General features: G+C 41.3%; 1 protein-coding gene across 2 annotated transcripts in view; it reads left to right on the top strand.

The window, feature by feature from the left end:
* Window positions 1-13,496, top strand: part of filip1l (filamin A interacting protein 1-like) — a 124,780-nt gene extending 111,284 nt beyond the window's left edge. For both annotated transcript variants that reach the window (XM_035411136.1, XM_035411137.1), the window contains one exon: window positions 12,758-13,496. In XM_035411136.1, coding sequence (XP_035267027.1) covers window positions 12,758-12,961 — 204 coding nt within the window. In that variant the 3' untranslated portion in view covers window positions 12,962-13,496. The remainder of the gene's footprint in view (window positions 1-12,757) is intronic.
* Window positions 13,497-23,104: the final 9,608 nt, after the last annotated feature.

The following is a 23,104-nucleotide window of genomic DNA, read 5'->3' as shown; positions in this document are numbered from 1 at the left end:
ATTAGATAACCAATAAGAAAGTTAGGAAGAAATTGTTTTACTCCATGTAGCCTTCTTACCAATGAACTCCCCAATACACATACATCTAAATTCTTCATTATGGTGAGAAACAGAGCAAACAGAGAAAATACCAGGCCTGAACTGCCAAATAGCAAACTTGAGGTAAAATTACAGTGGGGAGAGAACCCTCACACGGTAGCTGTAAGAGGGCCTTCACCACCTGTCAAGAAACCACTGCTGTTTCATCTGAACTTCAACACTTTTAGAGGTGGGGCATAATCTAACAACAATTACATGGACATGATGGCACACCAGATGGAGTTGGTTAGAGCTTAAATACTGGGGAGTCAACTGAATCAGCAGAAAAAACTAAATAAATGAATTGTTTTCTTTTTTTTTTTAGTTTTCTGGGAATGTTAACAGACCTGCTCACATTTTACTGGTATAAAAAGTGTGACATTCAGTGATAAAGGCCTAAGCATTCTAATGCAAGGCAAACTGAAAGTCTTTGATTTAGAGTACACAGTCAGGAAATTGTTCTCAATCAAAGCTTTTTTTCATAATCACATAATCATCCCATAATCCCTGTAAACTGCCATGTCTAGTCTGTCTATTATTGATGCTGCCCTTAAAGCCCCATGATTAATCCTGGTATTCCGTGGCTGCTCTGCCCTTACTGTAGCCATAGCAACAGGTTTAACGTGCATGCCAACCAAATGAACCAAATCTCACACGATTCATATTGATATGTCTATCTCGGTGGGGGAGACTAGATGCAGGACCAGTACACCACTGCGAGTCCAGGCACACCACAGACTACAGTCAGAGAGTGTATTTATTTTGTGATGATACAGTATTGCCATTTCACAGGCCATTACAGAGGGTAAAGTGGAGGCCAGGTGCAGGAGAGCATAATAGCACACTTTAACTGCACAGTAAACAATAAGAAACCATAGACCAGGAGGAAATGGTCAATAGGACACAGTTCAGCCATATATTTAAAATCTGGAATAGTTTGGCTTTTGGCAGAATCTTACAATATATTGTTGGACAAGCAAGGATTAATTAAGAATATGTTTATCTTGTGACCAGTGGTTCCAACAGTCAATGTCCTTGTTAATATGTTCAGCACTCTGAATACTGAACAAAGTGATATTGCATGCTAGAACCCCTCACTTAACCTACATGCAAAATATATTTTATTAGATTTAATTTAATAATTACATTTAAAATGATCAATTTCTTGAAACAATTTAAAAATCAATATCATTTACCATTTACCAGTCCATTTAAATCAGGTTTTCAGATTAAATAATTGAATTCAATAAGAAGCAGTCAATTATATCAATGAATTGAAAACATACATTCTTTATTGAATGCAGGCACACTACTTCTAAATTACACAACAGAAGACATACAGCAAAACATTTTACAACTAATCTAGAAATACCAGAAAATAGAGAGAGAGAGAGACGGATAAGAGAGAGAGAGAGAGAAACGGATCGGCCAGACCTTGCCAAAGTATCACCTACTTCCAGTATAAGCGCCACAAGGAAACCAGCTAAAAACACACAACATAGGAACCACCACCAAAATAAAAAGAGGAAAACTCTTCTTCTTCCAGGCTCTGAAACCAAACGCAACACAAACAACTTTCTCCTGTGGCCATCTTAAATACCTTACCCAGCATGGCTTGAGGATGTTTGCCCTGATTGGGTGATGCTGGGGTAAGGTTTAGGAGAGAAGGGAAGGGGGGTCAGACTAATTTATGGCAAGGACTGGCCTACCTAAAGATTGCATTCAAACTAAAAGTAATGGGGAATGTTAGGCATGCAGGGTCTCCAACCCCCAATATGGTGTCCTGTGTCATCTGGTTTGTCTCTTCTGAGGAGGTGAGACCCATAGATTGTCAGCCTAGATTAGGGTATCAGTGGAATTTCAAATTTCCCCAATCACATTTGCTTTGATGCTTGTGATGGGGAGGCCAGGCCACATTCTTATTTACTGTTTCCCTCTCTAAGGCCAAAATCTAAACACCACATATCCTACAGTATACGTACTGTACATGTTTTGTATGCTAACATTACTGGTCTGATAAAGATAAACAGCAGGAAAAACAGCATTAAAAAAGTCTATCTCTCTCTGTCTCTCTTTGTCAAATTTAAATTCAAATTTAAAAAAACTTTATTGCCACAACCGCACATCAGCACAGCATTGCCACAGTGATTGTTTACTTAAAACAACAATAGTCGCAATGACAACAACTACTGTATATGAACAGTAGGAATGTACAATAATAATCACAACTAGTGTGCTTGGACCCTCAGTAATGGTGGTGGCGTTGTGGGGGACTATGGACTATGTCAGCTACTTCCTATTGGGGACTATTGTGACCATCCTAGGGACAATGTGATGGTGGAGTTGCTTGTTTACTGTCTCTCAGGCTATGGCACACTGCCACGTCTCGCTCTCTTTCTCATTCCCTCTCTCACTGCCTGCCAAAAGCAAACCCTACATGTTTTCTATGTGTTAAAAATAAAAAGCAGAAAAAAGCTTGAGTGAGAGTAAGTTTTAGAGAAGGAAGTGTTATATAAGTGAGTTTAAAAAATTGCAGCATTCTGATTGGCTGCCTCATTGTTTCTTTCCACACTCTCATCAAGAGACAGGTGCACTTACAAGCAGCTCATCAAGTGTGAAATCAGCTAAACCAGTATAGGAAGAGATAGATTATGTTTCACAATGAAAACATACAAAAACAAGAATTTAAATGTACTGAAATTTTTTGGTTTTTCTTTTTTGGTTGTTTTTTTAAACCATCATTTACAAGCACATAATTTACAAGTGGACGTTCTGCTTTGGACAGAACAGTAGCTTTCAATCCAGCCTTTAAGAATTCAGGAAGACAAGAAAAAAGTTGTGGACCTAAAATAAAAAGTTGTTGAAATTTCTGGAAGTGTTCTGTAAATGAACTGAAGATAAAAACTGTCTAGTGGATGCTGAGAACCATGAAATTGTGTCAAGGTGAGAAGCCCAGGACCCCCCTCCACACCCCTCCTATCATCAGCCCAGTGTATGAGTAGGTCACAGAAGTAGACAGTGGAACATACACTGAGCAGACAGGATACAACTCAGTGCCTTATGAGGTGACATCACTGTCCAGCTAGGTAGGGACAAAGTGTTAAATGACAGCGCTGTCCTTGCACTGCTGTTTTGTTTCAGTAGATACTATGTTGGCTTATGGCAACGCAGCCTTTTTAAAGTTTGAAGGAAATTAGAATTTTTTTCACTAGACCGCGGTTTTTGAGTGGCCTGCATTTAAAAAAAACACACTTAATAAAATACAAGTGATAATAGTCCTTTAATTATCTAATTCCTATCCACGTCATCCCAAACAGATTTTTTATTTTATAATGTACTCACTTGCTTAACATTTTAGATATTTACTAATCACACAATGGTCATTTTGCAAATACTCCCGTTTTTGCATACTGTCCGTAATTCTGTTGTTTGGTCTGTATCCTTCCATATCCTTCTAGGACCCAGCAATTCATTTTTTTCCCCTTTAGGGTGCATGAGTCTCTGGACTTAGTCTCAAAAACCACATATTCTACTATGCTGACACACACTACAAGGGGCAATCAATAAAAATAATAAAATGAATACATTTTGTTCTGCAACATGTTTTGTCATCAAAGACACTTGTATGTCAAAAAATCTAAATGATAAAAAAATTAATTCTGCCAGGTCTCAGAAGGATAGGACTCTCTTGGCTAAGAATGTCTCATTAAAGAATTACAATGTTTAAACCATGAAGAAAGAAAAGCTTATGGAATGATAGTCGATTGCATGGTAAACATTTTCTGTAATGTAATCCTCAAGGACATTCTAGCCAGTTACTACTTGTGACTGATTGTAACAACAAATTATTTCACCTCTATCAGTTATAACCTCACCCCTTGTCCTACCATCTATCAGCAAGGTGAGGATTAATTGAAATATGTTTAATTTTCCAAACCCAGCAGTTTTAACACTCTCATTGACGTTCGGAACTCTGAATCCCGAACACAAGTGCATCAACAGTTAAAACACCTCACCTACCCAACATATAAAATATTTTTATTTGATTTAATTTGGTAATTATTATCAAAGATATTAATTATCAATCAAATCACTGAATTCATTGATAGACAAAACAAACTGTTTGGATCAACCTCAAAATGTACAACTGACAACCAGGTGAAAATCAAAAAATGTTCAACAATTTCAACAAAGGTTACAGACATGGACAGTCACTCTGGGTGAAAGGGGGCGGGCAGGGGCTCGATTGTGTCACATTTTGTCCTGCAGAGGGTGGTACACACTTGTCCAGCAACCTTAGCTTGACATCACTAAAGGATTTCAGCTGTAACTCAGACTCCGGCTATGTCCTAATATGAAGTCAGAGAGGAGATACCAAACCACAGCATTTGCCCCAAAGTAATCCAAAATGCAGAATAGTCCAAAAGAACCAGAGATGAAATGTACAATGGCAGACCTAGAAGCAGAACTCAGATGCCCACTTCCAACTGTTACAAAACTTTAGATTACTATCATAACCCTGGTTCTCTGAAACATCGAGTGGAGAGATCCACCTATGGGGAACGACATCCGGTCATGACTCCTCAGAAGCATTCAATTGCACCAAGTCTGGCTCTGACAGACAGTAGCGCGTCCAATGCTACAGGAGGCACCGCCCTCCTGTAAGAGCATATAAGATGCTGCAGCGCTACTACTCATCAGTGAACATATTCGCTTCTCGTGCGCGGCAAGCAGGGCAGTCTTGGTGGATCTCTCCACACGATGTTTTAGAGAACAGGGGTTACGATAGTAACCTAAAGTTCTCTTTCATCTCATTTCGAGATCCACCTATGGGGAGATATGGACAACTCCCAGATTGCCCTATGCTCACAGCTGAGAAACTGTCAGGCTAGCAAGGGCAGCCTCCCCCCTTGAGGGGAGGGCGTGTCTGGCACATCACATGTATGGAAGCACTAAACACAAAGCAGGTGAGGGGAGATGCGTGAGCTTCACACAGAGCTCACCCCCAAAACTGCATGGGCTACCGTGAGTCCTGGTGATGTCCAGGCGGTAGAACCTAGCAAAGGTATGTGGAGAAGCCCAGCCTGCAGCTGAACAAATCTCCTGCAAGGAGACCCCATGGAATAGGGCCCACGATGCAGCCATGCCCCTCGTAGAATGAGCCCTCAGGCCCGAGGGGGGTGTTATCCCCTTTGAGCCATATACCATAGCAATAGCTTCCACAAGCCAATGAGACAGCCGCTGCTTAGAGATGGCTTTCCCTTTGCAGGGCGGGCCCCAGGCGACAAAGAGCTGGTCGCTCTTTCTGAAAGCCTTAGTCCTTGTCATATACGTGTGGAGAACATGCACAGGACATAGCATATGCAGGCGGTGGGTGAAAAGCAGCAAGCTCCAACACCACACAAGTGAAAGCTGGGAAGCTTTTAGCCATGAAGGCTGGATTGGGCATAAGAGAAACCCTATCCATATTAGGGGAGAACACTGAACACGAGGGATTCACTGAGAGCGCATGGAGGTCACTGACTCGCTTAGCCAAAGCTAGAGCAAGCAGCAATGCTGTCTTGAGAGACCGCAATTTTAACTCTCATCTCATTTATAGGCTCAAATGGCTGTAGAGACAGAGCCTCCAGCACCAATGATAAGTCCCAAGAAGGGATGTGCTTTTTAGCAACAGGCAGAGAACGGCGAGCCCCCTTCATAAACCTGCGAATGAGGGGGTGTTGCCCCACTGCATAGTCTTTGAAACCAACATGACAAGCAATGATAGCTGCCAGGTAGACCTTAATGGTTGAAAAGGATTTCCCTTTATCCATAAGGTTCTGTAAAAAGCACATTATGTCAGTAACAGAGCACTGGTAAGGCACTGTCTGACAAGAGGCGCACCATCCTTCAAATACCTGCCACTTATTTTCGAAAGTGACCTGGTAGAGGGCGCTCTCGCGCATTGGATGGAGCAGCCATGTGAGGGGGACCCCTAACGCAATAAGGTTATACCTCTCACGGGCCAAGCCCAAAGAGCTATTCGCTGCAGGCGGGGGTGGTGTATTTCCTCGTTCGCCTGAGACAGTAGGTCCATGCGTAACGGGAGTGCGCATGGCTGTGCATAAAGGAGAGGGATAATCTCTGCCAGCCACGACGATTTCGGCCACTTGGGTGTTATCAGGATCAGTGTCAAGTGTCTCACTCTGGCTAGAGTGGGAGAGATGAGAGCGAGGGGAGGAAATGCATAAAGGAGCACATCGGGCCACACGCTAAGAGGCGCGTTCTCGTCCTGTAGCGAGAATACATAGGACACTGGGCGTTTCCATGCGAGGCGAAGAGATCTATGGCCGCACGGCTGAATCGCTATTCCCCGTAAAGTGGCTTTCCCCTTGACAACAGATCCACGCCTGTGTTCAGAATGCCTGGAACATGGGTCGCGCGCATCGACAGAAAGTTATGGCAGCTCCAGACCAGCAGTCGGTGGGCTAGACAATGGAGCTGGAGGGAGCACATGCCACCTTGCCGATTGACATATGCAACTGCAGTCGTGTTGTCACAGTGGATTAGACGGGGTAAAAAATATCTGAGAGCTATCCAAATGCTTAGTAGCTCCAGATAATTGATGTGAGCTGAGCGTAGCTGGATTGGCCACGTCCCATTCACAATACGTCTTTCTTGAGTGGCACCCCACCCAGAAAGGGACACGTCTGTTGTCATGACTTTCCTCATGAGTACGATCCCGAGAGGGGTTCCCTGAGTGTAAAAGTCTGTGTTTTCCCAGTGACGCAGAGTTTGGTAGCACTCGTGTGTCACCGGGAGGCGGCGATGGAGATCGCCCACGGGGCTGAGGTGGAGGGATGAAATCCACCTCATAAAGCCCCTCATTCTTAATAGTCCCAGTGGAAGGACCTCAGAGGCTGAAGCCATCAGCCCTTGCAGCCGGTGCCATGTGTGATACTGTACTCTTGAGCCCGGTTTGAACTGAGAGAGACAGACTCTGAGTGATAAGATGCTGTCTGCTGATAGTCGAGCTCGGATCAACACAGAGTTTAGGTGCAGTCCCAAGAACGTTACATTCTGGGATGGAGAAAGATTGCTCTTGGGGAGGTTCACTCTGAAACCAAGAGACGACAGATGTGTCAAAACTAGCTGTGTGTCCTGCACAACTCTGACTTTCGAATTGGCGATGATGAGCCAATCGTCGATATAAGTCAGAATTCTGACTCCCGTTAGTCTCAACAGAGCCAGACCCACCTCTACACAAAGACAGAACACCTGTGGGCTTAAGGAGAGGCCGAAGGGTAGTACTGTGTATTCGTAGCAAACACTGCGGTGGGCAAAGCGGAGAAATTTTGCGTGAGGGGGATAGATGCCTATGTGGAAAAAGTCATCTTTCAGATCAATTGATGTGAACCAATCGTTCTGACGTATTGAGCGTAGAAGAGTGCTGTACGTTAACATTTTGAAGTTGTATTGCCTCAAATGTTTGTCAAGCACCCTGAGATCCAAGATCGGACGTAGGGAGCCGTCGTTTCTTTGGAACCAGGCAATAACGAGAATAAAAGCCGCGTTGGGCTTGATCTCGTGGAACCACACGGATCACCCCTTTGTGTAAGAGAGAAGAGATTTCCTCGTCTAGAACATGGGCCGTACTCTCTTTGGTTTGAGAGTAAATGACTCTGTTGAAACGTGGTGGTTTCACTCTGAACTGGAGTCTATAGCATTTGGCTATTGTGCTCAGGACCCATTCTGGGGCTGACGCAGCCTACTAAGCTACGATGTGGCGTGTGAGTGCCCCTGTCGGTGTTGAGGACCTCAAGGAAATTTGGCTGGGTGAGGCCAAATCGAATAATGGTGTTGCCGCTCCACCTAGTGGCGAAATCAGGGAAGGCCTCGTGTGTTTTAAAGAGAATCTTTTCCCACGGTTTTTTATTTTTTGGCTTTTCAGGGCGGAAGCCTTTATTACAAATAGCCTGGTGTTGTTCTGCACACTGAATGTGGGTAACACTACCTGTGTGGCTAGAACAGAATCTCCCTCTCACAGCATTGAGAGGGGGGACTGAAGCTGGTGGACATGGGAACTGGCGCCCTGACCACAGCGAACATGGGAGTGGGAACCCCTGGGGGTGAGGGGCCGTCCCGTTCAGCTTGAAGTCTCCTCTTCTTGGAGAGGGGAGACAAACGTGTCCACGGGGCTGGTCGCCCCAGAACGTGGACTTAACCCCCCAGCAGGGAAGCCGGTCAGGCAGGCCGCTTCCACTTGGGGTCAGTGGGGGTGGGTCATGGTTTCTTTGCTGTGCCCGCAGCGAAGGTCATGTTACCCCAAGGCCTGGGAGGGGGGTTACCCTGCTGGCCTAGGGTTTTTCCCTGGGGCTTGGCTCTGCCCTGGCCCGGTTGGGCATGGCGGTTCACAGCCGGAGGCTGTGGGGGCCGCGTGGGAGGCGGTGGCTGAGGTGTAGCTCTACGGGGAAGGCAGTGTTTGAAGGCCTCATCCTCTTTCTTTTTATCATCGCACCTCCGCTGCATGAGAGTCAGCGCAGGGCCGAAAAAAGGCTGGCCTGGCTCAACTGGGGCACCTGTGATGCGTCTCTTCTCATTGTCGGGCAGATCAGAGAGATTAAGCCACAGGGCCCACTCACCAGCTACAGCCAGGGCCATGGAGCGACCACAGGTCTGGACACACTGGCGAGCATTGCGTAGAACCAGGTCGTTAATAGTGACAATCTCTTGCCACAGTATGGGGGAAGGGCTCCCCTGCTCGAGCTGTTTCCCCATCTCCTCAATCAGTTCAGCTTGGTAAACCGAGAGTAGAGAGGAGACATTGAGGGCTCAAATAGCGAGGGCTGAGGACCTGTAGGAAGCCTGGTGAATGGAGGCTGTGAAACGGTCCATCTTATTTGGTAGGGTGGGCTTTGGTGGCGCCAAAAGCCCTCCCTGCGTGGGGTTCAGGTGTCGAGCTATGGAGAGTTCAACAACCGGGCGTGGGCGGCAATGTCTTTGACTTCTAGGCTGGAAAAGCCGTGCTTGAAGTCAAGGGGATACTTCCAGTGGTGCCTCGTGTTTAGCATAGGCAGGAAGGTTTGGTGCTACTGCAACCAATGTATGAGTTAAAAACAGAAACGCATTGTTTTGGTTTCATTAGTAGACGATACACGACAACTATGCCGAATACAGAGTTTCGCAGTGCCGCCATTGTCTCTCTGGTCGTTCATTTAACACGCACCCCCTCCCTGCAGTCTCATCTAGAAAACACCCCCCACCCTTGACATAATGGACAATATTGTCTATCTTGGAATTCATAAAAATATTCTTTCACCACTAAAAAATCGTATTTCGTCATAGCAACAAGATAAATAACCCTAAGATATGCCTATAAAGCAGTGAAAACGCTGCTCACTGAATAACGAAATAAACTAGAAAAAGTTTTTAAAGATGATACCATATCATTCTACAGTCAATATATGGGACTAAATATTGAATAAATATACAACCTTACCATTGGTTTTACGCATAGAGATGTCCCTTTTGAGACTGAGTGGTCATATATTGTCTTGGACAATCCGCCTGGGAAATATACGTGCATGTGTGATGCCTGGGTAACTTCCAAAATAGCTGTGCCTAATACCACACCTGTTGTTTACGGCGTCGTCGCCCTTTTTAGTACAGTCTGGCTTGATTGACAATTCATTTATTCAGTAGGTGAGAGTATAAGCTTTCTAACGATGTATAACATGTCTAATTCTGCTTTTGGGATAGCGTTTTATAGGCCAGCATAACCAAAAATTTTCTTATCGCATTCAATTACGCATTCACACTGTGGTAAAGTAAAACAAAGACGCTGCTAACAAAATGTTGTCAACGATTTTTCGTAAATTCTTGGAAAATACTATTATTATTGAGGACTTCTGGACATAGCCATACGTTTGCTGATAGACGTAGCTGACATTGTTTTCTGGAGCAAAATAGAAGTGAATAGAACAGTATCATTGATACTGTCTGTCTCCATCAACTGAACATAGATGAGATTTCATCATTGCTATGTAAGTATTACTGCTCTAAATATTTCGGTTATATACGTTATTTTTGAAATTGAGTGTCTTTAAATAGGCTAGTGGTGTTATATAATGCGGATATTTCACACTGTAATGTAAGCGTTGGATGGTAGTGTAATAGTTTTTGTGAAGCATGCAACAGTGATGACATGAGAGTTGGAACATTGCCAAAACGTGGTGGACGGTTGAAAATTGTTTTCATGTCGTCCCATCCCCATACAAGAAAACATACGAGAGTACAGAGTATAGAAATACATACAAGAGTTAATTATTACACATTTAGGTACTGTACCGCATTGTGTGACAATATCTTTGCATTATTTTTTTAATCTGATAGCAATGTTTCATCTTAAACCTTCATAAGGGGCTCCTTTATATGCTTTATAATGGACAAAAAACATTTTATTTAATCTTGGAGAGATTTTGGATATGTTTCTGGACCCCTAGATATTTTAGACCACTGTACTGACTGAAAGCTTGTAATTCCCACTTGAAAATGATGCAACGGTGATTTTCTTGAGTCAAAACAGTTGATTTGTAGTGAAATACGTGAATATTTTGTGATTCACAGCAATGCATAATTTAGACATTTTGGATAGATTTGGTGACGCTGGGTACACTACTTATTTTTTGCTTCATACATCTGTTGTAGTTCTACATATCGACCCTTAGATTTTCTGAACTTGTGGTCAAGAAGTTTTTGATCCAGCACATGTATAGTTTAACCTGCTGTATATGCAATCTCTCAGTATTTCATTGCAAAATAAAAAAGTGCAAATTAATTTTTGATTTTTTGTCTGGACAATTGCATTTGTGGCACTTCTTCCAAAATTATTTATATAAACTAATTTGCGTTAGTATTGTAAATTGTACAAATGTCTTGCTTCATTTAAGCCATTTTTCAAGTCTCTGTGATGTTCACATCTGGAGTTATAAAGCTTTAAATAGGGTACCCCCTAAATGGGCAAGGATTGGCAAGATTTGTCATGTGGGGTTAAACAACCAGTGTAGGTGTCTGACATTGTGACAGCCAATACATAACAGATGACAGCCTGTCATTCACAAAGTGCAATCTCCACCCTTTTTGATGTGCCATTACTGCTTCATGTTGTAAGGTGACATACTGTAAGGTAGAGTAATCTCCTAAATATCTGAGCGAGATCTCTCTAAATTTCTCCTAAAAATATGAAGGATGACAGAGGCTGTGTCCCAATACGAAGTCAGCTGCCTCATTGCCTGCAGCCTTAGAAGGCAGTTCCCTCTGCAGACATCATCCTAACGGTAAAGGAACCTCAAAAGGCAACAATTTTGGGAGGCACTTTGAAGGCAGAATGACGTCGCAGAGAGTTCACAAGATCAGTGTTTACTGTTTCAATCGACGGCTTTAACTTGCCAACTGACAGACTCTACGCAAATAAATGCGGATTCTATCGTTGTAGCCATAATTGTTTTGATTCGCTATTTAAGGGGAAACAAAATTAGTTTTACATTTAGTTAATGACCTAACTAGCCAGCAGTTTAGCTCCTTTTTTGGTTTTAACCAGATTATCATTTCAGTTGTTCACTGTATGTTCTAAGCCAAATTAACGCTAGCTACATTGTTCTATTGGGAGTGATATGATTACAAGAAAGTTATCTGTCTAGTACCGTTGAACTGACCGAGGTTTAAAAAAATTAAATACATTATTCAAGTGTATTAAATAATTAAAATTTACTTTTAGATGTGACTATACAAATGATCGTGTTCACTGTATATTCACATTTCCACCACTTCGCTTGTTTGAGCTGCCATTAATTTAACGAAAGTGAGAAGTCTGATGAAATCGCAAAGACCTATGGGATAGCCTTCCAGCTGAAGGATGCATCAGACACTGCCTTCAAATTTAACCCAAATAAGGCACCTTAGAAGGACACATCTTTTAATGATTTCGGTTTGGGACATGCCTACGAAGGACAAGTGTGAAAATTAGTGAAAATGCTGCCTTCTAAGGCAGCTGACTTTGTATTGGGACACAGCCAGAATCTGAGTTACAGCTCAAATCCTGTAGTGATGTCAACCTAAGTTGCTTTCCTAAAGGTTGCTGGACAAGTGTGTAGCACCCTCTGCTGGACAATATGTGACACAACCGAGCCCCCCTTTCACCCATAGATGTTTGGCAGTGTGCATTATTTCAAGCTGGGTTAAATTCTTTTACTAATTTCCTGTTCTTATTATAAACATAGCTGTCACTGAAATGACAGTGACATTCCTAACATCTGAGAGGAACATGTTTCTGCTTATACGTTGAATGGGCAGTGGCTTCTCCCCAGATTTGAGTGTGTGGGAGCTCATCTGACTCGCTGCACACTATGTTTTGCTCTGTTTCAATTGAACTGAATTCAGCTTAATACTCAAAGTTACCGAAATGTATTACAATATAAAACCAAAACAATTCATAATTATGACAGCAAGCCATTCAGTCCAGCTAGTCTCATAACTTCCCAGACTAGAGAACATCCAGCACTGCATGAAGCCTGGACTTGAATACCCCAAGAGTATCTTCCTCTCTACTTCATGGCTTGCCAAGCTTTTTCATTCACTGATAACTTTCTGTAAAAAAACAATACCCGTGTTTTTCATTGCTTACTTTTTTATCTCTTGCTAGATCCCCTTAGAAGCATTCCGACAGTCTGGCCCAACGCGGATCCCTAAACCTAAATGCTATGGCACAACCAAAGGGCCAAATGGTGTGGGCAGTATCGGGCAGTGCAGAGGCCAGCCACACACCTCTCTGCAATCTGCAAAGGACCCCAGTGTGAGATGCACTGCCAGCAACCTCAACGTTGTGAATCCCCCCACCAAAACATGAGAATTCTTACAGATCTCACGGTTCTTATTGTTTTGTGGTGCTAGGGGAGAATCTAGTGACATTTTAGTGAGTTACATTTGGTTGTGTATACATGCAGTTGTATTTAAAATGTATTTTCACTGCATATAGAAAGCTCTATGTTAGTTGCCTGTGCACAGTAAAACATCTGATAAATGAGGTACAGTGATGTGATGCAGGTGAATCCTTAATTGTCAGAAATGGTGTATAGTTTCAAGATCTAGGCTCAGTAAGAAAAGTATTTATTTTCACACCAAAACACTAAGCAAGTTTCTAAACAAGATTAATATTAGCATGTGGTATTTAAATAAAAAGTGTTTCATCATTATTTTGGAGTACAGACATGCATTTATAGAATAGTGATTATATTTTTTTGAAAGATAGCAAAAAGACAAAAAATGATGTTGATGATGTTCCTGTTGTTTCTTGTACACTTGTGGCTGTTTTTTATTTTTCATTCTGTGCAGGATGAAACAACAGTAAACTTGATAGTAAATAAAAATGTATTTTTATTGAGTGACGTTTTTCTCTTATGCTAACAGACTCCTGGAAGGTTTCCAAATCATGCATTATTTTCAATGGAACTAAGATGTCTTAGCTGTAAGTACTTATGTAATACTTTTTAAAAAAGTGATTTTTCCAAAAAAAAAAAAAAAAAGACAATATTTTATGTCCTTGGGCTTTCATTTACAAGGCCTTCGCAAGGAAATATTTTTATATGACAATACTCTCCAGTGGACACTCAAAATAGTTGCATCCTAATATTTACTTGGGATTGTGAAATTTGGCAAGAGCAATATGGAATATTTACATATTTATGCCATAGTATATTGATAAGGGACTATTGTGTATGTTTACTTTTTTAAAGTAGTTACAGTACTGTCTCAATGTACAGTGAACACCATAACATTTGGGACAAAGTTATCACTCCACAATTTTAACAATTCACACATGGTTCCAGTGGACATTCATGTCACAATGTGTAATGCTGGATCCAAACGCAGGAATCGAACACAGAAGCTTAGGAGAAAAGCAACCGGTTTATTGAGAGGTAACCAAACTGAGCAGGGCAATTCAAAACCGGAACTGGACCGGGAAAGGCTGGAATCGGACTGGACAAGACTGGAGCCAGAGCAGGACCAGGAGCAAGACCGGGGCTGGAGCAGGCCTGAGCAGGAACAAGAGCAGGACCGAGCAGGTCCGGAGCTGGAGCAGGTCCGAGCAGGGCTGGAGTAGGGCTGAGCAGGCTTGGAGCTGGAGCAGGACTGAGCAGGGACCGGAGGAGATCAGGACTGGACAGGGCTGGACTGGGAGGCTGGCGAAGGGCAGGCTGGACACGGCTGACAGGGAACGGGAAACGCAGACAAGACGGGGACGAACAAAAAACCCAAATGCAAAGTGGCGAGTAGAAGTGGATAAGAGCTAGGAAAAAAACCGGGGAACAAGACTAGAGAGAATTCGCGATCTTTTACGCAAGCCGACGAGAAGTTGCAACGGGCAACGATCTGGCAGGGAGTGGTAGTTGAGCCGAGAATAAATACTGGTGAGTGTGACGGGAAAGCGTGCGGAATGCAGGGGAAACAAGTGGGTAAAATTAGGTATTCTGAGATCGTTGAAACCGAGACCCGCCTCCGCTGTGGAGGTGAGCAAAGATGGTGAAAAGGAAACAAGATACACAAGGCAAAACAGAAAACATGAGCAACGGCAGGGACGTGACAGTTCACAGCTTTTATTTAAAGGTATTTTTATATATTTTGTTTTCTCCATGTAGGAATTATAGCACTTTTATACATAGCACCTCTCCCTAATTCAGGGTACCATAGTGTTTGGGACAAATGACTACACTGGTATTTCTCATTAGTCTGATATGTTGCCTTTGGGGACTGTTAGTGGCATTTGTCAACATGAGGACAAGAGTTGTGCCAATGAAAGTCAAGGAAGCCATTACAAGGCTGAAAAATATGGGGGAAAAAATAAAAATAAAAATAAATGAATAAATAAACAGTCAGGGACATAGGTCAAATCTGAGACTTACCAAAATCAACTGTTTTGTACATAATTAAGAAGAAAGAGAGCACTGGTGAGCTCAGTGAGCATACATGGTAGGTTAAGGAAGAAGACCTTTACAGTTAATAACCATAAAACCACAATAATAAAGAAAAACCTCCAAACAGCCATTAAACAAATTGGGATGGCAGGTGTGCCACCCTGCCAAGTTATGCCTTGCCGGGGTGGCATGCCCCATACCTATACAGCCCCAAGAGTTCGCCACTTTTCAGGGTTTCCAACAGAAATAATCACAATGACCACACTCTCAGCCCTTAAAAACATTCATTTCTGTACCTTCTGACCCCATTTCAACAGACAGAATTCACAAACAACTTCACACATCCGCACAATAAAGACCAAAATTAGGGGATTTTGCATTTTCTCCTTCTTCTTCTTCTTCTTCTTCTTCTTATCATTATTTTTCCTGCTCAATGACATCATCACAATGCTGCAAGCCCACAAAAAGTATGTCTCCCCATCGTACATTTACCTACATCAGCCAATCAAAATACACAAAAAAAAGCCACATACACACGCAAAATGGAAATATCTTTTTCTTCAAGAAAATTCCTTTACAGTACAGCTATTAAGTTGGTGGATCACTCTTAATGTCGTAGCCTTCAGATCCCTGACTCACAGGATTGAATCCCACCTCAGGCAAAACTCTTATTTATTAAGCATGTGTGTTTGCCCACTAATAATTGTGTATTCTTTTTCTGCTATTACTTTTGCACGAAATCTAGCTGGTCTTTCACCAAACGTATAGACTGTATTTTCACATACCGTCCTCACAGTCACTTATCTGGCCACATTTGCTTTCAATGTGAAAGTTGTCTAGCCGGCTAAAATATAGCCAAGCCATAAGAAATAAAACCGAAGCTCAGTTCGGCTTACTGGCCTGCCTTCTATAAAATCATGAGCACATGGCGCGATTCAACTACCTCTTCTTATTGCAAAGCCACATTTGCTTTCAATGTGAAAGTTGTCTAGCCGGCTAAAATATAGCCAAGCCAGAAGGAATAAAACTGAAGCTCAGTTCGGCTTACTGGCCTGCCTTCTATAAAACCATGAGCACATGGCGCGATTCAACTACCTCTTCTTATTGCAAAGCCGTTCATGCCCATTTCACTAAGTACGTATTTATTAATTCATTCCCTTATGCTATATTGACATTCAAATTACATCTGAATGTTCAATGCATACGGCTCACTTACAGTATACATGCAAAACTCACATACTCACGAATAGCAAAGTCAAAGCATTGAACCAACCTAAGGCTCAGGCAAATCTTTCATTTGTTATCACACTTATTTGCTAACTAATACTCTCCTACTGCTTTTAGACAATTGCTTTTGCGGTTTGTTATTGTCAGAATATCACAATCTTCAACGCATATGTTTAGCAAAACTCACACATGGTGAGCCATATGCATTTCATGACAGCAGATTTATAGATTTTCATTCAAACTTAACCTAAACAAATTTAGGTTACCTCGCCCTGTTCTCTATCTACCGACATACAAACAATTACTACGTCTGTAGTGTCTACAACACCGCATTAAAAACATTCAATTTAAAAACATGACTCATTCATTATTATAACTAGTAGTCTACATGTACAACAGTTTTGCAGCACTTTTCACATATTCCTTCAACAACTGCACATACAATGACTACAAATACCATCTGCTTTGTATACCATTCAATAAGTAAACTTATCTTGGTCATGGTTACTATATTTTCTTTGTACAATAGTCTGTGATCAGGTCAAAACTTCATATTGTTTCAACTATATTTTATAACTTATAAATATCATGTCAAAGTATCACATTAAAAAATGGCCACATGGAAGAACACACCATTTTTATGACTGATTTCAACACCTGATCAACACTTACACACCACAAAGGATATGTTTATGCTTGCTTGTTAAGTTCATTTTACAAAATATGCAACCTTTGCAACATTTGCTATTGTAAAATATTCTATATGCTGCACAAACATACATACAGTACGTACATCCATACATACATACAGTGGGCTCCAGAATTATTGGCACCATTGATAAATATGCACAAAAAATGCTAAAAAAAATTGCTAAACAAAAAAATAATACAGTTATTGACATAAACTTTATTTTCCAACATGTGTAAACTAGTGTGCTTGATTAATGATTCATTGGAATCAAATTTTTTAATTAAAAAAAATATTTCCCCAAAAAACAGGTTCCACAATTATTGGCACCCCTGGTTTAATGCTTTGTGAAAACACCCCTTTTGACCATTGCTCCATGTAGAACTTTTCAGAATCATTGATATATTTGGGTTTGCACTTATGGACCCCTCCTCTTCAGTTCAGACCACAGGTTTTTGATGGAATTTAAGTCTGGAGACTGAGATGGCCATTGGAAAACATGGATGTTGATTTCACTTAAGCATTTCTGTTTAGATTTTGATGCATGCTTGGAGTTATTGTCCTGCTGGACAATCTACCTATGACCAAGTCCTAGCTTCTTAGCAGAGACAGCCACATTTTCTGCCAGAATTTCCTGGTACTTTGTTGAATTCATTGTGCCATTGATTTAAAATAGTCCCCCGGGACCACTGCCAGCAAATCATCTCCAAAATATCAATGACCCACCTCCATATTTGACCGTAGGTATGAGGTACTTCTCCTGTATGCATTCCTCTTTTGCCGCCAAACATGTCGATGGTGTGTATGGCCAAAATGTTTTTTGGTCTCATCTGACAATAGCACTCTCTTCCAGTCATAATTCCAATGAGGTTTGGCAAGCTGAAGATTCTTGGTTTTGTTTATTGTGCTCAGTATGGGCTGTCTTCGTGCCACCCTTCAAAAGAGTTACTTGGTATGGAGGTGCCATTTTATGTTTATTTTGGACTTGTTGACTGCAAGAAGCAAAACAATCTCTGCAATTCTTAAACAGTGATCCTTGGGTTATTAATGGCCTCCCTCACCATCTTCCTCACCATCCGTGGGACACCATGCACTTGCTTCCTCTTCCTGGCAAATTTGCAACCATTCCATATGTTTTACACCTTTTTATTATTGCCCTTACTGTGCTAAGTGATATGTTTAACCGTTTATGTCTTTTTTTGTACCCATTACCAGACTTGTGACGGTAAATTACCATCGGTCTCTTCTGAATTGACAGTTATTTGGCTTTTCCCACACTGATGGATGACAAAGGGATTTTGCATGCTTGTTACCTCAATTTTATTCTCTAGTGAAACTGGAAGTGATGGAATGACACAATATAGTTCCTTTAGACTGAGATGAACTAAATTAAGTAAAATTGTATTGCCAATTTCATTTTGTTTGATTTTACTTACAATAATTGTTAGGGGTGCCAATAATTATGGCACCTATGGTTTTCAGAAAAAATTAGATTACTTAATAAAAAAAACATTGAAGCATGAGAGTAAATGTATTGCAATAAAAGTATATAGTTTTCCCATATGTTTGAACATAACATATAGATTATTATCTGTGTCATTTATTATATGCAGCCTTTTTTCTTCATTTTTATTAAGGGTGCCAATAATACTGGAGCCCACTGTACATACAATGCTTCATTATCCCTATGATGACATTTCCCTAGCAGCATATATAGGGGGCGGAGATACAATAATTACACATAAAAATATTAAATATTTAGGTCTATGAAATACATATTGCATCTTACAAACCTATTCAGACATATGTTTACCCCAATTATGTACTATAGCTTTGCTATTCACATGAAGCTTCACCAAATAAGTACAATAGTATCATTTCTTCTGCAATGCTAAAGAATAACATATCTTTCTGAACATAATTTTCTAAACAAACCTATTTTATTCATGCATTTCATTCAAGATATACTTGCATACACCCAAAGCACTGCATGCAGGCAGTTGTTTAATCATATTGTGTGTTCTTTACAAAATATGTACATTGGTGCAAAACAGATGAAATTAATCCACCCCCCCCCCCCCCTTTCATGACACTTGTTACATGTTCCCCCATCCCAGCACTTTTTGGTAATTTGTATTTGTCCTAATACTGTAGCTTATTCTTCTGCCTAGTTGGCTTTGCAGAGGTTAGGTCAGAATAGTGTTCACTGTGTGAACTAAACTGTGTTCTTGGCTAGAAATAGCAGCACAAAATAAGTACTGTATCTTATCGAACCTGTGTTTTGTAGTTGTCCATGACCATGAAATGCACTTTTTGTACGTCGCTTTGGATAAAAGCGTCTGCCAAATAAATGTAATGTAATGTAATTATTCCAACTATGAATGATTGCTATTTCACACTTCCATATGACACATATACTTTGAATGGCCACATTCTCTTCACATGGTAAGATGGAAAAACACAGGACCAAGTTACTTGAAATAATTTAGAAAGCATTGGGTAACAGCATTGCTTTGGAATACAGCATGTAGCCAACAGTGTTTATTGTAACTTTGCGTAATTTTGATATCAGTACTTTTAATGGCAGGCCTAGATTTTGCACGTGGTAATGACTTATAGTGGTTTGTATGCATGAGTAACATGGCATTTTTGTACATTGAGATCGTATTTTTCTTCAGATCAAAAACATTCTTCAGGAGGCTGGTGTGGATGTGTCAGTGAAGACTGCCCAGAGAACTACAGAGGCTACACTGCAATATGCAAACCGCTAGTTAGCTGCAAAAACAAGAAGGCAGATTACAGTTTGCTAAGAAGTATCTAAAAGAGCCTGCAGAGTTCAAGATAAAGTCTTGTGGACAGATGGCAAGAGCAAAGAGTGGAGGCCAAAAGGTACTGCCCAAGATTCAAAGAACCCCCCCAGTTCTACCCTGGTGGTGTGGGTGTTATTGTTTGGGTATGTATGACTGCCACAGGTCCTGTCTTGTCTTTATTGATGATGGCTGGCAGCAGCAGCAGATCTTGGAGTGTACAGAAGCATCTTATTTGTTCAAGTTCAAGCAAATGCCTCCAATCTCGTTGGACAACATTTCATCCCCATTTCATCCAGCAAGGCAATGATCCCAAATATACTGCAAACGCAACAAAAGATTTTCAAAGCAAAGAACAGCAAAATTTGTGACTAGCTAAGTCACCTGATGTGAATCCAACTGAAAATGCATTTCACATGCTGAAGAGAAAACTAAGCATTTCACACGTTGAAGAGAAAAACGCAACTAAGCCCCCAAAACAAATGGGAGCTAAAGATGCCCGGCAGAGTGACACTAGAGTAGATACTCAGCTCCTGGTGATGTCTATGTGTAACAGACATCAAGCAGTCATTGCATGCAAAGGATATGTGATAAATTACTAAACATGACTTTTTCATTTACATAACATTAATATGTCCCAAACATTATGGTGCTGTAAAATTATAAAAACTGCTGTAGTTTCTGCATGGTGAACCCAAAAAATAAAATTAATAAAAACCTTAAATAAAAGATGAGAATGTGCATTTTAACCACATGTGATTTGTTCACATTATAAATCTAAAATTGTGGAGTACAGAGACAAATCAAGAAAAAATATTTCTTTGTCCGAAACATGGAGCGTCACCGTATATATTACATTTAGAATGCTAGTGCTGTGTATTCAATAAAAAAATACACCCTTTACAGTAATATGCAATATTCCCACCCTAATTTGTAAAGTCCAACTATAGGCACCTGCAGCCACAGAGAGTGTAAATTTGCAGTTCTCCTCCAAAACACCTTGTGTCGCCAAGTATGCTTCTTTCACATTGCAGACTACAGCTAAGATTGCATAGAGTGGAGTTGTAGGAAGACCTTTGACATGTAGTCCATAGACACCCAATCAACCAGTGGGGGGTCGTAGAGTGTGATGAAACACAGACCTGTATCTGGCCAAATCACCTCATACCCTCGGTGATGCAATTGCCAATTGCACATTGCTCTATGGAGCTACCGGCCACCGTCAGCATTGGCACGGTCTAGATTAGAACTGAGACTATGGGGCTCATCCTTACAGTACACCTTGGCTGGTTATGGCAGTGGTACATCATGCTTTTGACTGTGTTATACTGACTTAATGGGTTATTTTTTAACACATTTTTACCAATAAGGCAAATTATATAATAGATCTCTATTGATACATTTTTGAATAGACATCATTTATTAAAATCCATTTCTGATGTCCATTGATAATATTTATCTGTGATTAAGAGGTGCTTTCCTGGAAAATAGTGGTTAGATGACTGAGTATGTCTTTTAAATGCACCACTGGAGACAGATGGGAGGTTATCTGGGCCCTGTTTCCCTCCCCGAGAGGCTTTAGCAGTGTTCTCAAATGTAGGAGGTTGCAGAAGTGAAAATTCCAACACCCCCTGCACTGGGAACTGTCACGTCTGGGTCCATGTTAGCACAGTTTGTCTTGGAATTTGAGCCGATTACAGGAAAATGCATTAAAATAATTAAATAAAGAATAAACTATTTAGGGGGGCGCAACATAGTGAATACTCTCAAAGGTGAAGTTAAGGTGCTCCAAACAAAATGTGAGGACCTAGAAGGAAGGTCAAGATGCAAGAACATTTGCCTGGTGGGCGTCCAAGAAGGTCTGGAGGGTCCCCGCCCGAGAGAGTTCATTTCTCAACTTCTGCAGGACATGCTAAACTTGGATGAAATGCCCCTCTAAGACCGCACCCAGAGATCCCTTCGAGAGAAACCCAAGGATGGGGGCCCACCATGACCTTTTATCATCAGAGTTCACTAATTTCACGTCAAAGAACAAATCCTGCACCAGGCGGGGGCAGCTGCCCCTCTCCTGCACCAAGGCAAGAGACTGTCCATCTTCCCTGACTTTGCCCCATCCGTGGCCAAGAAACGCTCAGAGTTTGGAAATGCTAAGCGCCTTCTGCACTCCTGCCCAGGTGTCAAATTTGGCCTCTTCTACCCGGGCCAAGCTGAGGATCACTCTCCCAAACTGAGTTTTCCGCAAGTTCACTGACCCAGCTGCTGCGGTTGACTTTATTAACAGGGACTTGAGGAGGGCCGCCCCTCCAAACCCAGATTGACGGGATCAACAGTGCTGATACTCAACCTTTAACCAATATATCCTTTGACCGTCAATATTGGTAAACCTATGTTAAATGAACCTTTTCAATACAAATTTCAGATAGGATGTATTCAGTTTTTTTCAATAATATCCTTAAACCTATGTTAAATTAACCTTTTCAATACAATTTTCAGATAAGATGTATTCAGTTTTAAAAAAATAATATCCTGTCTGTCGCCTTCTCTGAGGAGGAGGTTTATTTATTATTATTATTATTATTATTATTATTATATATTTTTTTTTTCCTCTTTATTTATTCACTTGGTTTTTACGAGAGACTCTGTAGGCCACAAGCTGTCATGCTGCCTGTGTTAATAGTTTAACGCACCTTATTTAACTTGCCTATATTGGTAAACTCTGCTTTTTATTTTATTTTTATTGTTGTTTACTACTATAGAATTGTCGCTACCTCGGCCTGGTAGGAGCTTAAATAGGCTACTAGGTCTTCTGTGTTTCTTAGGAAGTAATCAGGAGCCTGTAAGAAGGGGGGGGGGGGGTGCGCGCATCTAGTTGGGGGAGATGCTTCAGCGGGTGGGAGAAAGTTCATTAGTTCACTTGTTCTTGTTTTTTGTCATGTATGTTACATTTGGTCTTCTAATGCTACCTAAAGGGCTACACTCATTTTTTTCTCTTTTCAAAGGATGACCCTACAACCTAACTTGAAAGGCTGAGAATACAATTAGGCTTTGTAGTTGGAACTGTAAAGGTTTAAACCAACCAATAAAGCATAGTAGAGTGCTCCACCATCTCCAGCATTTGGGAGCTCAGATTGCATTCTTGCAGGAGACTCACTTGAAGGTCTCGGATCACTCTAGGTTGCGGAAGGGCTGGGTTGGCCAACTGCACCACTCTGCTTTCCAAAGCAAGGCTAGAGGCGCTGCTATTCTAATACTCAAATCCGTACCTTTTGTTTCCTCCAATTTCATCTCAGACGATGGTAGATATATTATTGTCACTGGAAGCATCTATAATACTAAGTTGATTCTTGCCAACGTAT

This window comes from Anguilla anguilla, chromosome 3 (assembly GCF_013347855.1).
Source record: "Anguilla anguilla isolate fAngAng1 chromosome 3, fAngAng1.pri, whole genome shotgun sequence".
Classification (NCBI taxonomy): domain Eukaryota; kingdom Metazoa; phylum Chordata; class Actinopteri; order Anguilliformes; family Anguillidae; genus Anguilla; species Anguilla anguilla.
The sequence above is the reverse complement of the archived record's forward strand: the minus strand, read 5'-3'. Positions and strand labels throughout refer to the sequence as shown.